The sequence below is a fragment of the Sus scrofa genome, chromosome 12 (genome assembly GCF_000003025.6).
Source record: "Sus scrofa isolate TJ Tabasco breed Duroc chromosome 12, Sscrofa11.1, whole genome shotgun sequence".
Classification (NCBI taxonomy): domain Eukaryota; kingdom Metazoa; phylum Chordata; class Mammalia; order Artiodactyla; family Suidae; genus Sus; species Sus scrofa.
Genome location: NC_010454.4, coordinates 23929916 through 23945822, shown reverse-complemented (window position 1 = coordinate 23945822; position 15907 = coordinate 23929916). Strand labels below are relative to the sequence as shown.

The 15907-nt window shown below is 42.9% G+C and overlaps 1 protein-coding gene across 1 annotated transcript in view; it reads right to left on the bottom strand.

Moving 5' to 3' along the window:
- KPNB1 (karyopherin subunit beta 1) overlaps positions 416-15907 on the bottom strand; it is a 29625-nt gene continuing 14133 nt past the window's right edge. The window contains exons 10-22 of the mRNA XM_003131528.6: positions 15142-15366; positions 13837-14028; positions 12912-13042; positions 11895-12042; positions 11501-11572; positions 9231-9375; positions 8006-8088; positions 7421-7528; positions 6849-6992; positions 6630-6735; positions 5845-5959; positions 4396-4557; positions 416-3475 (exon numbers count right to left, since the gene is read on the bottom strand). Of these exons, the coding sequence (XP_003131576.3) occupies position 3475; positions 4396-4557; positions 5845-5959; positions 6630-6735; positions 6849-6992; positions 7421-7528; positions 8006-8088; positions 9231-9375; positions 11501-11572; positions 11895-12042; positions 12912-13042; positions 13837-14028; positions 15142-15366 (1632 nt within the window). The 3' untranslated portion in view covers positions 416-3474. The remainder of the gene's footprint in view (positions 3476-4395; positions 4558-5844; positions 5960-6629; positions 6736-6848; positions 6993-7420; positions 7529-8005; positions 8089-9230; positions 9376-11500; positions 11573-11894; positions 12043-12911; positions 13043-13836; positions 14029-15141; positions 15367-15907) is intronic.

Genomic DNA, 15907 nt, shown 5'->3' with positions numbered 1-15907 from the left:
CTAACAACAGGAGGCTAAAGGAAAGGACCCAGTTTTTTAAATAAGTTCTTTCCTCTACAAGTTTGAGGGCAGGGGTAGAAGAAATTAAATACACAAACTAAAAAGCCAACCTTTGGATGAGCCATTATACAGATCAGATCATTAGCCCAAGAAAAGACAGAGGACAATTTCCAGCAGTTTTGGAATCTCTCTCTGGACAGGAACCTCCACGTAGCCCCCTTTCACTACCTCACTTGCAGGAAATTGTTTTTCACTCACTTCCCATTGCACTACGTAGAGTCCACTTTAAAGACAGATGTGTCTTCCTTTCCCCAACTCACACATCTATCACCACACGCTCCAGCTTCTTTCAAACCACTCATTTCACCTCCAAGGAGGTGACACCATCTGGAACCAAAAATGAAGCGGCAAAATATTGAAAATAAAAATAAAACGGACTTTATTTAGAAGATAAAGGTGGTGGTATCAGTTTTGGTTAATAAAGTTGGGCTCAAGTGTTTTCACAGGTCTTTACTGCCATCACAGACTGGCATGCCAAGGGCATTCTGAATGCCAATTACAGATTGAAGTTGTTTCAAAAACCAAGATGCTATCAAAAGCTGATGGAGTTTGGATTTCTTTTAAAGTTGGACTAACACACTTCTTCCATATGAGTGACTAGATTACTTGGTTGTGAAATGAAAATACTACACTGAGCAATTCCCCTCCTCCACAAGTCCCTAAGGCAATGTCACAGTTGCCTCTGACAGCCAAAATCTTAACATTTCAGCAGAGGGGAGCTGAGAAAATGAAAAGCAAAATTAATAAACGTAATTGATATAGGCAGCTGCCACTTGTGGCAAACCAAAGCCTGGTCCGATGCCTATTTTCTTCCCATTTGCACTGACATCTTCCCAAGACGGTAACTACATTCTTGAAGGAACGTGCCTAGAGTAGGGAAGGCCCAGACGTGAGTGGACAGAATGCATTTTGCATCCAGTTGCCTTAGGTGGTATAATTGATTAAGGACAAATACCCAGTGGGAAGGCCCACTAGCCACAGGTAACTAGAAAAGAGGCGGCTAATAAATGCATAACCAGTGCAGAGTAACTGCGAGGCACCAAGACCACAATCCAACCAGCCCATTTTCCTCCTCTCCATCACTGAATGGATCTGGGAGAAAGCTTTAAGAACAGCACTTGTCAACTGCTTCCCTGGAACAAAACATGACAAAACACACGGAAGGTTTTGTTTTCATTATGGTTCTCGGTGTACTTTATTCTCCTGCTGTCTAGCTAAGCAGCCCACACAGGACAGAAATGGGTAGCACTGAGGAATGATCAGATTTTTTTTCTCCCCAATATTCCTGCCCCCTCCCTAAGCCCTGACCAACCCTTATCAGGAATGGTTAGCATATCCTTTCCCTCAAGGAAAATGTAAATTTAAACAAGGCATTAGAGGGCCAGGTGTCTTCCTAGGGCTTAGGACCTGGTGCGAGCTCTTTATTCACAATGGAGCATCTTTCCTTCAAACACCTGGATTTTTAAAATTTTTTTTATTTTATTTTTTTTGTACACTGGTTCATAGATCGGCACTTGACTTTGAACCTGGCACCAAAAGGCACAATATCTGATACCCTGTACAAGAGCTACTAGAGATGCTGCCGTATGGATGGGCAAAACTGAGCCAATCCCACTTATGAATGGAAGGCTTGAACAGGGAGTTGGCAAAGAGAAAAACCTAAGCCCATTTTTTTTTTTTTTGCTAGAATGTAAATGAAAGTGGAAATATTAAGGTCTTGTTTTTTTTTAATCCTCCAAATACCAGGAAGCAATTTAAAATCTTCCTTGGTGCTTTTGAAAGCAGCATATTCAAAATGCCAGCAAAAACTCCTAATAACTGCAAAACCAAAAGGGGATCAAAGCTCACCAACATCCCTCCTTATTGCTGAAAGATTCTAAAACCAAAATTCAGGGCGCCCTGTTCCCTTGTAAAAGGGAAAATAAGTCTGATTTATTGTTATCATAGTACATCACACTTTTAAAAAAATATTAAAGCGTGTGACCAGGGGAATGCTTTGACACCATTTTATTAATCTTCAACTTCAGTGGAAAAATATAACCTTTTTCAAGTGCCATTTTCATCACAAGAGTTCTACCATATACGTGTGTGTATATATACGTATACATACACACACATATATATTTTGTTTTGATCAGTTGGTTTTGAAGTGCAGCAAGAGACCAATACCGCATTTATAGTAATCAAATAAAAGAGAACAGAAGGCCAAGCAGTTTCCAAATGGTTATTTTATCAGATTGTTTAAACATTAAATTTATCCTTGTTTGCAATCCAAAATAGTTACCTGAAGTTTGCTGTTTACTTTTATTGTATGTTTCCTAAACTCTTTGGCACAATTTTCTGGGGGCGTTCAGACTGCCACCATACATGTCAAGAGAGAACTTTTCTTTTGTGCTGCCAATTCTGAGCATTTAAATTTTGGTTTGTTTGGGTTGTGGCTTTCTTTTGTTTTTTGTTTTTTTTGAAGTTTGCATTCTTTATTTGTAACAATTGTATTTTTATGTTTTTCTATATCCTCTAACTCCAGAGTTTTTTTTCTCCCCCCTCCCCCCACTTCTACATTCACAGTTGAACCATATTATTAGGAAAGGCGCCTTGATAAAAAGATCAGGATGGGAGCTCTGACCATTCGTCAGTGTTTTCCCTAGAAGTGGGGGGGGGAAGAAAAGAAAAGAAAAAACCCAAAACAAAACCTAAAGAGCGTCTTTCCTTTTTTTTCCTTACATCTCTTGTGCTGCATCAGTAGACAGAACTTCAGTTAGTTTTATGAAATGCAACGTCTAACCCCTTTTTTTCTGGGAAAAAGAAACTGCAATGACTTGAAGTTGAGAATGTGGATACCGCCTCACTCACACACACTCATTCTCAGGCTGGAAAGAATCCCTCACCCTCCTTTTAGCTGGCACGCATACAGTACCAGTACCGTGTGGCAAAGGTACACCAAAGGTGGGCTTGAGACCCAGGCTCCCATCTTTCTCATCAGTAGCAAAGGCCAAGCTGCCTTTTACAACAAAGCACCACAGCTGAACCCAGTCCCTCCTCCTCTCCCAAACTAGTCAATCCACTCGGCACTGGCCAAGAGACAGAAAAGCTAGTTCTGGCCTCTCCTGGGAAGAGAGAGCTTTCTTTTTTTTTTTTTAAGCAAGTAAATCCACCGTTTTCTCTTTTCCAAGATGGCCGACGTTATGGTTTTTCTACGAAGTCAGTGCTTACTTAGCTCACTAACAGCGCTGCTGTTGGCGGCTGCAGCTGCTGCTGTGGCAGGATTTTCAATGTGGTGTGTTTTCAAGCCTCACTCACTCATCCTCTCATTCCCAAACATTCAGCATCCGTGCACACTCCTCACTTCCGGGTTTTTCAAAAGATTGGAGATTTCCAGTGGGGGTCTCAGGTTATCATCCCATTGGTAACAGATCTAAAAACAGATGGAAAAAAGGTCAGTCTTTGAGATTCCGTATAGCCAGTAGAGCCAAACATTTCTCTGACTCCTAGAATTAAGCGCTCACAGGCTTGAACATCATTTGTCAACTTTCCAAGGACTGATTATTTTTCTTCTTTTTCTATGTGCCATCCACCTACTTTCATTAGTACCCAGAGAGGGTGGGAGGCAAACTAAAAAGATAAAACCCAAAACAGCCAATTTTACTGAGATCTATGGTATAAGATAATTGAGTATGAGAGGAAAACAAAACTACATTTCAAAGCAGAGGTCAAACAACTCTGACCTTGGGTATCTTCCGTACAGAAAAGCAATGTCTAAAAGCACTGCAGTGGGAGTTCCTGTTGTGGCACAACTGGATCTGTGGCATCTATGGAGCACTGGGACCTAATTCTATCCCTGGCCTGGCACGATGGGTTTCAGGATCTGGTGTTGCCCCAGTTGTGGTATACATCACAAATCTGATCCCTGGCCCAGGAACTCCATATGCTTGGGTGGCCAAAAAAGAAAAAAAATTAATAAAAGCACTGCAGTAAAGAAAGAACATGAGGATGGAAATAGAGGGTAGAAAGAAAATTATGGGAAAATACCCCTATCAGTTACTTCATTAAGGGTCCAAAATTATTTGGGGATTTCAGTGAATTCTAATTACTTAAGTTCTGTTCTTCACCACCACAAGGAACCAAATATTTGGCTCAAAGACTGGCTGCCTGACCTTCCACTAGTACAAGGCTGATGAACAAAGGCCTGGCTCAGAGGCACTTAACATAGGGAAGAGTACAAAACAAAACACCGAAGAAGAAAAAAAAAAAAAAAGGCCCTTGTCAGAATTGTCTGAAAAAATGCACCACCCACCTGCCTGCCCAAGAAAGTGGAAGAAAGGGACAAGCTCTTACCAAGCTTGGTTCTTCAGTTTCCTCAGTTCTTTTGTTGCCCAGGTAGCAAGGGTTTTTGCTTTGTTAGTCTTCGATCTCCGTCCTTCAGTTAACAGTTCATGGATCATTGGCCTAGCTTCTACTAATTTCAGTACATCCTTCCCAAATGCTGTACACAAGTCCCTGGACAAGATAAACACACCTGAAAGTGAGCTCCCGGCCCTATACCAAGATCATGAAGATTGTATTTTTTGGTCCCCCGCCCCCCTTTCTGGCTGCACCTGCAGCATATGGAAGTCCTGAGCCAGGGATTGATTCCAAGCCTCATCTGTGCCCTACACCACAGCTGCAGCAAGAGCAGATCCTTAATCTGCTACTCCAGGCTACGGATCGAACCAGCAATGCCAGGGACAAGCTGGATCATTAACCCACTGTGCCGCAGTGGGAACTCCCCTAAGATCATGTTTCGAACCTTCCAAACCAGTTCTAAGCCAGCTCTAGGATTTTGAGTATTCAACTTTTTAAAGCTGTAAGAAATTTTAAAGATAAATGAGTCTAACACTTGTCCTCAATGGAGGAACAAAAATGAAGTCTAATAAGTAGAATGACTTAGCCAAGGTGCCACAGCTAATTTACGGTAAAATCAGAACTAGAATTCAGATCTTGGAGTTCCCGTCGTGGCTCAGTGGTCAACGAATCCGACTAGGAACCATGAGGTTGCAGGTTCAATCCCTGGCCTTGCTCAGTGGGTTAAGGATCCGGTGTTGTCATGAGCCGTGGTGTAGGTTGCAGACGTGGCTCGGATCCTGCGTTGCTGTGGCTGTGGTGTAGGCCGGCGGCTACAGCTTTGATTAGACCCCTAGCCTGGGAACCTCCATATGCTGCAGGAGTGGCCCTAGAAAAGGCAAAAAGCCAAAAAAAAAAAAAAAAAAAAAATCCAGATCTTTGAGCTCCTCAAAACCAATGTTCTTCCAACGATGTCTCAGAAACCCTCAGTAGAGGAGGCTACACAGAGGCAAGTTGTTGATCAACACCAGAACATGGGATGGACACAGATCAGATGCTGCCTCTCTCTGAGAGCTAATTTCATAGTTTGGTGGGGAGAAATTAGAAATGTGGGGGGCCTGGAATGAGATTAGAGCTAAAGTCTAGAAGGAATAATCATCTGAGAACTCAAAACAGGACATCATGGAAGTTCCAGCGTGGCGCAGCAGGTTAAGGATTTGGCGCTGCTGCAGCTGTGCCACAGGTTACAACTGCCGCTCAGGAACTTCCACATGCTGCAGGTGTGGTCAAACAAACAAACACACACACACCCCGCGACAGCATGGGTTCTACTAAAGAAAGAAATCTCCTCTATGCCAATAAAGTGGGCAATTACCATCCAGGCCACTCAAAATTCTTTACTACATGTCTTCTCATTTTGCATGAGGAGTTCTATTCAGCTATTGGAAGCAGAGTATGACCTACCCTATGAGTCCGGCAGCACAAGCTATTACTCCATCTGTATGATCCTCATCTCCAGCAATGTGGTCAATGAAAGACAGAATAAATTCTACTCTAGGTTGTACCAGCATCACATCCGCTATAAAAGAAAGAGAAGGTGTGATGAAGTTGTGCCACATTTGGCAAGACTCCACCCTGTTTCATAATTTCTAAATACTCTGCCTCCATCAGGCAGGTTTTAGGCTGAACTAGTTGCTTCTGATTACACCAAATTATTCTTCCTCAGATCAAGAAGTCCTTCTTCAAGGTAACAGAAGAGGCCGATATTCCTCTTCTCACAAACAGATGTACTATAGAAGGAACAAATGGAACCTTTGCTCTAAGCCTGTAATATCAAAGGGGTGAAGTACCAATATTTTTTTCCCAATCAGGAGCAGAACCATCAGGTGGTAGAGGAAACCTGACTCCCAATCCTTCAACTCAGACGTGCCTGGGGGGGGGCAAGAAGGTGGGCATGGTGGCACACGCGTCAGTAACTCCCCACTTAGGGTTGGTACGGGCACAACCAGCACCATCAACCTTGAATGCTCAAGAAATGTGAGACAAGGTAGCTGAGGAAGCAGGAAGCAGAAATAATAAAGTGTTTACCCCCCATCCCCCAAAGCTCCTCCCTTCATTAGGGAACTGTTCCTCCTTCTTGCCTTGTTTTAAGCAGTAAGTGCTAGTTTGCAAGTAAGCTACACAGTGACACACACGGCTCATCTAGCTAAGGGCACACTGGACCAAGTCAACTGGGTTGTATACTCAACGGTGTACGTTCTCCTGGTCTCCCTTTAAGCCCTGGACGATTCCAGTATAGGCTTCCAAGCAGCCTTCCCTTAGCTCATTCAGATAATCCACCATGTCATAGTCTGACTGTAAGAGAAAAAGAACAGAATTCCTATCACATCGATTGCCTTTAGTTGTACGTTTGCCAAAAGGGCTGCTCCTCTAGTCAGGGCTGGACTTAAAGATAGTGTTAAGCTTACCTTGTCCACCTGCGCTTGGGAGGCCTGCTGAAGAGTATTCAATACGACTTCTAGGTATTTTTTAAATTCCCCACCAATAGCAAGGGCAATATCACCAAATACTGACAGAATCTGTGGCTTCACAGACCTGTGGACGTTTTCATTCTGACAAGGGGGGGAAAAGCAGTTTAAAAAAAGTCAAAGTTAGCTCTGTCCAAAGGATAGAAAAGTGTTTTAAATAATAAGCAACTACTAATATGCTGGGTATATACACCTTAAGAACATACACAAAAATTAGTAGTGGTTATCTCTACATAGAGGGATTAGGTATTTATTTTCCTTTGTGCTTTACTTGCTGTCCCCCCCCACCCCCGCCACCAAGTTCCATGCATTCCTTTAATTAACTTTACAAACTGAGGTGGAATCATCTTGTGAAAATGAACAGTTCCCTTCAAAAGCCCACAGCCAACATTCTGGAACATACATATATATATATATATATACATAGCTCCCTGTCACACATACATGACCACCTTTCCGACCAATGATTTCTTCCAATACTGGTAAACTAGGTTGTGCGTATAGACACTCACCCCCAAGTTCTCTAGTAGGAGTTGCATCACCTCATCACAGAAAGGTAAGATGTTGGATTGCAGGGCGCGGCATAAGTCTCCCACTAAGCCCACAGCCGCCAAACAGACCTGCAAAGAATCAAGAAAATGATCTCTCCAACAGAAAAGGCTGCCTGCAGGGCTAAGGCCTGATTTTTACCTAGCTGTTGGTCCCTTATCACCTGAACCTAGAGTCAAAAAGAAAAGACCCTTCTTCTCTGCGATTAGTTCATTTTTAACAACCAACATGGCCGGAAGAAAGCCAGGACCATCTAAAATATCATTAAGAAAGGACATTCCTATCCACCAGGGATGGTGGTGGCAGAAGCGAGTTGTTTACTGAAAACAAAACAAAAACCCCTTCTTAGGATGCTACTCTGGTGCATCTGATATCCTGTTCTCACTAACTACGTCTAGCTCAGACATACTCGGGAAAAGAGTCATTCAACCCTTGGGCTATCACATAGGGAATCATGACCAGGAATCACATGGGATTCTGACTTTCGTACTACAATGACTACTAGGTACAAATGAGATATAAATGTATTATTTGAAAGCACAGCCTACCTGGTACTCAGCATAATTTTTCAATCCAATGCCCAGGAAGGGTTTAAAGGCCTCCATGTACTTCAAGAATTCACCACCCAACACTGCAAAGAAACAAACTATTAGCACCACCGGATGTCATGGAAGTGAGCAAAAATACCACCTTACTTCTCCCAAAATGTATGCACTCCGGCCAACAGGCTGGGTAGAGTGTGAGTTAGTTACTGACTCTATCACAAGGAGTGATGACGTCACAGGCTGCCTCGGGCAAGCCAAATGATTAACTGCAGAAGGGCCTAACTCTTGCCCCCTGGAGATAACGTCACATCTCCGGAATAGGACCTTACTGACAGAAACTACCAAGTGGTATGTATGGTTCTCAAGGAATGTCAAGGTTAATTCTGAATTGGCTGAGTTACTGCCTCTCATCCACCTCTTCATCTGATTACAACATGTCCTCTCTGAAAGCCAGCTTTAAAACAGGGTCTCTAAGGCAATTCTATCAAGGACTCACTTAACAAGCCAGTCAAGAAAAGCTGTCTGGGCTTCATATCCAAATCAGCCACTCTAGGAACCAAAGTCAACTTCTGTGCCCTGCCAGGGGTGATCACGTGTTGCCAGACCAGTGGGACAAAAGCTCTTTATGCCAGAAATGGGTCTGGTCCTCCTAAGGCACCTGATAGGCCACCACTGAAGAACCATTCCAAGCGTCTGAAGTGCTCTTTAATACGTTTTCAATTGGCCTTTCAAGGAGTCTTACGTCAGATATGGCTTCCCCACAGCAATTGTGCATAAACATGTAACAAGCAGAAAATCAATTAATTCCTAGAACTCACTCAATGTTTCATTCCATTTCATATCAGGTACCATGATGTGTCAACCTGAATCCAAAGCATTACAACCCACACCAGAAGGTACCAAGTGCCAGGAAAGAAAATAGAAACCATTGCTTCCTCCATCCTTTACAGGAGCCAAACCTCAACAAAGCAAGCAGACTTCAGGGGGAAAAGGAACCTGAAGAACAAGAGATAGATGTTCCCCCATCAAAGGGTTGCCAATCTCTTCCCCATTCACTTCAAGGAGAGTGGCAAGGAAATTTATACACAAACTTACACTTCCATTTAACCCAACTCTGAACTGACTCAATACCCCAATAAATAAGAAGATAGGACTAAGCATTCTGCAGTCAAAATTCTTTATGGCCATCCTCTTTCTTTCAAAAGACATCCCGATCTGGCTCACTGACCTTCCACCAGTGTGCTAACTGCCATTAGGGCATCCTCTTGCACGCCCCCAGACCCAGCTGTGCTCTGGAACATCCTTAACAGGGAGGCCATGACCACATCTGAGATCTGCAAAGCGTCTTGATGTTGCACTTTCCGGAGAACATTCTGTAAAATGAATGAGAGTTCAGAATCTGTTGATTTCAAACCCTCCAATCAAAAAATCAATCAAGCCCCTAGAATACTGTGGGGTGCTTTTGGCCTATGTGTGTGGGGGTGAGAAGGTATTTTTATACTAATATGTTTTTTCTCTTTCTGGCCATGCCCACGGTATGCAGACCAGGCCAGGGGTTAAACCCTTGCCACAGCAGTGATAATGCTAGATCCTTAACCCACTAAGCCACTAGGGAACTCCTTTTGACAGTGCAAATCATTTGCGACAAAACATACATTTAAATATTTCACCTATTTCCCAATTCAGAACAAACACCAGATGATCTTCCATGGTGCAGAAAGTCATCCTCTCTGGAACTCATTTACATCTGACAAACCTGGTAGTAGCCTCCATATTCTAGTCATATTAGAACGGCAGTTAAACTATTTCAGCCTTTTTTTTTGCTTTTTAGGGCCATATCCGTGGCATATGGAGGCTCCCAGGCTAGGGGTCTAATTGGAGCTACAGCTGCCGGCCTACACCACAGCCATGACAGATTGGAGCCACATCTGCGAGCTATACCACAGCTCATAGCAACGTCGGATCTTTAACCCACTGGGCAAGGCCAGGGACCGAACCTGCAACCTCATGGTTCCTAATTGGATTCTTTCCACCGTACCACAAAGGGAACTCCTAAACTACTTCAGCTTTAAAGAAAGACATATGGAGTTCCTTTGTGGTTCAGCAGGTTAAGTATCTGGCACTGTTACTGCAGTGGCTCAGGTCACTGCTATGGCGCAGGTTCAGTCCTTGGCCCAGGAATTTCTGCATGCCACAGGTGAAGCCAATGGCAGGGAGGGGGAGGACCTATCATATTAGTGTTCTTGCTCATAAAACTAAACAGCACAGCAACCCTTCCTATATATAGCCTAACCCATTTACAGATGACAGCCAAGAGGCGATCTTGATAGGGAGTTTCCTGATGGCCTAGCAGTTAAGGGATCTGGCATTGTCACTTCTGAGGCTTGGGTTCCATCCATGGTATGAGAACTTGGGCACAGCCAAAAAAAAAGAAAAAGAAAAGAGACAGTATTTTTTTTTTTTTTTTTTTTTCCTGGTCTTTTAGGGCCACACCAGTGGCATATAGAGGTTCCCAGGCTAGGGGTCCATTTGGAACTGTAGCCACCAGCCTAGGCCATAGCCACAGATCCGAGCCGCTTGTCTGTGACCTACACCACAGCTCATGGCAACACCGGATCCTTAACCCACTGAGTGAGGCCAGGGATTGAACCCGTGTCCTCACGTTTCGTAGTCGGGTTTGCTAACTGCTGAGCCACGATGGGAACTCCAGAAGACACAGTCTTGATAAACTGAAGCCAATATAACAAATCTCCCTTCTGAGACCATTTATTTCAACTCATGTTACTGGATCATTCCTTTACTTTGTCTGATGAATAAGGAAAGACTTCTTTTAACAGTCATGTTTTTAAGAATTAAGTTTGGAGCTAAAAAAAGAGAAAGGGATAAGATGATCTAGTCAGCATCACTCAATCCTAAAATCCAGTACCTACCTAAGTGCTAGGCAAGGTTTTTCTGTTCTTGGGGGAAAATCGGAATAGCTCCTCAGCCACACCATGACTCTAGTCATAAGTAACATTAGTTTAATCTTCCTAGTTTCTCCTCAGAAAAAGTCTACTGTGAATACCAAGTACTATAAATAATTATAATAAAGTTTCCAACAGCAATGGTTTCAAAAGATGATGATAAAAATACAACACTATATTTTTAGCTGAGCGAACCACAGCTGGGAACCAGATCTGACTGGGCTACACTTGGACAAGCCAATGAAAACCGAAAAGCCAAAGCTGCCAAAACAGAATAGCTGCTGCACAACTGGGAGAACCATCACAATGGAGTAATTTCCTTCTCTCCATTGTGCAAAAGACAAACCGCACTTTTATGGACAGACAAGAAAGGAAAATGTGAAATTACTCTCCTAATCAATCAGACTAAAGTCTTTTGAGAAAAGCTTCTGATCATCATGCAGGCCACCATCTTCAGAGTTCTCTGTACATAAACCTGTCATCCCGAGATGCGATTCTCTTCCCTGGAGCTGTACGTGATAAGGCACCATCATACCTGAAGAGTTGCGCAGAGTAAAGACTGAAGGTCGTTGAACTGAATCCTATCCGATGTGCTCTGGATATGTGACTACAACAGAAAGATCATGTGTTAAATAAACACCTTCTCAAAGGGCTCTAAGCTCCCTCAAAGCTTACATTTTTATTCGGTTTGACAGGACCATTAAATAATCGTTACTGGTGCTGATGTAGGAAAGGAAATATCACATGTATAATAAACTGTATCAAGCAATACAGTTTAAAGTTGCAACATATTTTGTGTAAGTCTTATCTTCTCTCCTTCTGAGAACATATACACTTAGACATTAAAAGACGAGAATAGCCTTAAAAATAAAGCTATCTATTAAGTACTGCACCCTTCCTACCAGGAACTAGGAAGCCTGCAGGCTCACCTCCATCTGGAGCACCTGCTGTAGTCGTTCCATAATGACCAGAGTTGTCTTTTGAACTGCAGGGTAACAATCCTTGGCACTGTTTTTCACAATTTCCATTAGAGATTCATATGCAGAACTCCTCAGGTTGTTTTGGTGTCCATCCGGTCTGTAAGGGACACACAGCAAAAAAAAAAAAACAAAAAAAACAAGACAAAACAAAAAAACCCTTAAAGCCTTCACTGAGAAAGGACAGAGAAGTTGTTATAATGTAGACATGGTCTCACTGAGAATAACTCAGAAACTGATATGGTTGCAGACCTGTTCTGAGTTTGGCTAACACAATAAATACAGCCAGGAACCAAGTTTTCAACCTGTCAATGACTATGTTCTTTATGTTTCCAGACTCCATTAAACTTTAGAATGGCCCTTTTGGAAGGGGCTAAAATGATGGGGGGCGTTTTTTAAAAATGCTGAAGAGGCGTTCCAGTAGTGGCTCAGCAGTAACGAATTCGACTAGCATCCATGAGGATGCGGCTTCAACCCCTGGCCTCACTCAGTGGATTAAGGATCTGGCGTTGCTGTGAGCTATGGTGTAGGTAGCAGGTGCGGCTTGGATCTAGTGCTGCTGTGGCTGTGGCTCCGATTTGACCCCTAGCCTGGGAACCTCCATATGCCATGGTGCGGCCCTAAAAAAGACACCCCCCACCCCACCCCCGTCACCACCACCAAAAAAAGCTGAAGAATGCATGTGGGCAATTGAAGAGGCTGCATGAATAGCTGTGAAAAAACGAATTTTCTTCATTCATCTGTGAGAAATGCCTTTATATAAAATCTTGAATAGCGAAGTAGAAATGAACTAGTTGAGCATGGAAGAATTTATACCCAGCCTTCTTCCTCATGGTTTCTTTTGAGCATGGCTTTAATTGACTCAATTTCTCCTGTTGCAATGTTCTATGATTAAGTTAGACAGCCCCCCCAGAGGACAAAAGGAGTTGGATACAAAGATACCACTCATTTCTGTGTAGTATCAGTTACCTGTCTGTGGTCTCCAAGAGTTTCTGCACTATGAGTTCAAAAGAAGAAGATAAGCAATATGTAGCTGGTTCTTCCTGATCATCAGCTACATCTGCAGCTTCATAAGCAGCTTCAGCCAGGCTGGAGAAAGCCTTAAACCCAGACAGAGTTAATGTTAATTAGTCTTGAAAAGAACTGCACTCCAGGATTACCTCATTTTCCCTTAAGACACCTTGGGCAGTGCTCCCTTCCAACCGATCTAAGAATAAACCAATGGCAGTGAATCTTTAACTCTTCCTGTTAAGGTCATCTCAAGACAACTTAACATCTACAGGTATCTCCAAAATTAAATAAACCTGTGTGTGTGTTTATACATACTTCATTTCCTCTGCTCAATAATCTGCCCACATCTCTCTGAAGAACAGAGTATTTTCACCTACCACAAGTGCCTGTCACTTCTCTTGCCATTCACAGAAAGCTTTCTACACCCCCGACCCCTTCCTCATCTCAACTTCCTCCCCCACACCCCCAAAGGTCCCTAATGAACTACCTTCAGCCTATACTGACTCAGCACTTGGGCCGCCTACCTTCCCTCTTGCCCCCTTCTCAGCAATGGTATTTTTTGTAGCCAGCAACTCTCTACCTCAATCAAAATTTCTTATCCCCAAGCAACTGAAGGGGAAAAAAACCAAGTCCAGATAATTTTCCCACTGGGTTGGCATGACTGTTCTAAATGGTCGGGGAATCAGTCACCATGAGTCAATAGCTCCCACTGGGTCATGCGGCTCACATCTACCCCAAATTTTAATTGAAAAAATTAGAAAGGACTTGCTATTTAGAAAAAGCCTCACTAGAGTTAGGCAGACCCATTTCTCTCCCACACCTCCTACTTCCTTGCCAATGGCTCAGCCAAGCTCCTTATTTCAGTAGGAAGAAAAGCTCTCACCCAGCACACATTTGAAGCCACTCTGGGTTCTGCACTGAGGCCCTCAATCAGACACTGCAGCAGGGGCGTCAAGTAGACATCATTGATGGCAGCTTCAGGGAGCAGTTCACAGATTCTGCCCACAGTCCATGCAGTTGTATCTCGAACAACTACACTGGGGTCTTTCATTAATTCTATTAAGGTGGGCATAGCCTGAAAATACAACAGTTAATAGCAAAGCAACACAATGCTTCAAGTTCAGGTTGACTGACTCCTCAAAAGAGGAAATACTGACGGTTGGGTTTTAATTCCAAGCATCAGGATGGTTTTGTTATAACACATGCTTATCAAATATTGAACTTAATAAAAGTAACTGTTAACATGAAAAAGTCCCCCTCTCTTTACCAAATCCCAGTACAGAATTTTATTAAGAGTTTGATATGAATACCATCAGCAATCGTTACTCAATTACTGAGGCAGAGATCCCAGGATGCAACTGTGAGGGCACGTGGCTGCTCCTGAAAGGTTATCTCTACACGAGCTAAACTTCACTGAGGCACTCTTGTGTCACTTATAATGGCCTAATAATTATAACATTTTCATACGGTTTTTCATTACACATAAATGTCATTCTGTCCTGAAGACAGAATAATCACATTATTAAAAACTATGGGAAAATGCTCATGACATAGCATTTGGTGAAAAACAAACAAGTTGTAAGACTTCGTACAGTTAAGATCTCTTCTCTGTTGCACATACATGCCCAAAGGAAAAAAACCTTCAAGGATTAAAAACCAAGAGTTAACTTGACAATTGGGATTAAAGGTAACTTTTTGTTTTTGGCATTTTTCAAGTCATATGATTTTTGTAATTTAAAAAAAGTTACGAAATATATTTTACGCTTCATTGACAGAAAATAGTTATCTAGAAGTAACCTTTGTGGATGACCATTTATAGCTTTTATTTTTATTATTATTATTTTTTTTGTCTTTCTGCCATTTCTTGGGCCACTCCCATGGCATACAGAGGTTCCCAGGCTAGGAGTCGAATTGGAGCTATAGCCACTGGCCTACACCACAGCCACAGCAACATGGGATCTGAGCCAAGTCTGCAACCTACACCACAGCTCACGGCAACAGCAACGCTGGATCCTTAACCCACTGAGCAAGGCCTCGACCCTGCAACCTCATGGTTCCTAGTTGGATTAACCACTGCGCCACAACGGGAACTCCAGCTTTGTTATTAAAATGAAGGCAAATCTTCAAGTGAAAAAGTCTCAATAAAGAGTAAATATCCCGATTTCCACCCCTGCTCCCTCAGCCTCACCTGTATAACTAGTGGTTTGAGCTGATTGGGCTCTGGTCCTTCCAAGATAGAGCCGAAAGCCATCACTGCTGCATCCCGGTACCGCCAATCAGGGTTCTTGATGTGTTCTTTGATGAACGGGAGGACGTGAGGGACAATGTCATCCTCACAGCAGGTGGCCAGGAGCATGAGGCACACCCCTGCGGCTTTGCAGGGGTTCCAGTCATCGTCATCATCGTTTTCGTCCTGGTAAAAGGATGCAGCACTAGTTAGGTTTTTCCACAGAACCACCTGAACTCAAAAAGTCCTCTGACTACTCCCAAATACTTCCATTTAAGCTTAGGGGATGTAAATAAAATGTGAAACCTTCATATCTCGAATCTCTTCCACAAAGATTCATCACAGTACAGCCTTTGTTAAACATGATGCACACAGAGGGAAGATCCTTCTTAGTACTACACAATGAGATGAACAAACTCCAACTACATGAGATAGGGATGAATCGCAAACAGTCAAAAAAGCAGAACAAAAGAGTACATGCTTTATGATTCTAGTTACAGAAAAGTCACAATCGGTCAAAATTAATTTGGAGTTAAAGGTGAAGGAGGAGTTAATGACCAGGAAGAACACAAGGTGGGGGGAGCTTCCAGTGTGCTCATCATTATTACATTTCAATACGAAGTTAAACAAGGGCAAGGGAGATCTGATCCCATTCAGACTAGAATTCAAGGTCTACCTTTCTTTTTCTATTCTTATTACACCTCAGAGTAATTTAAGGCAGGCTGCC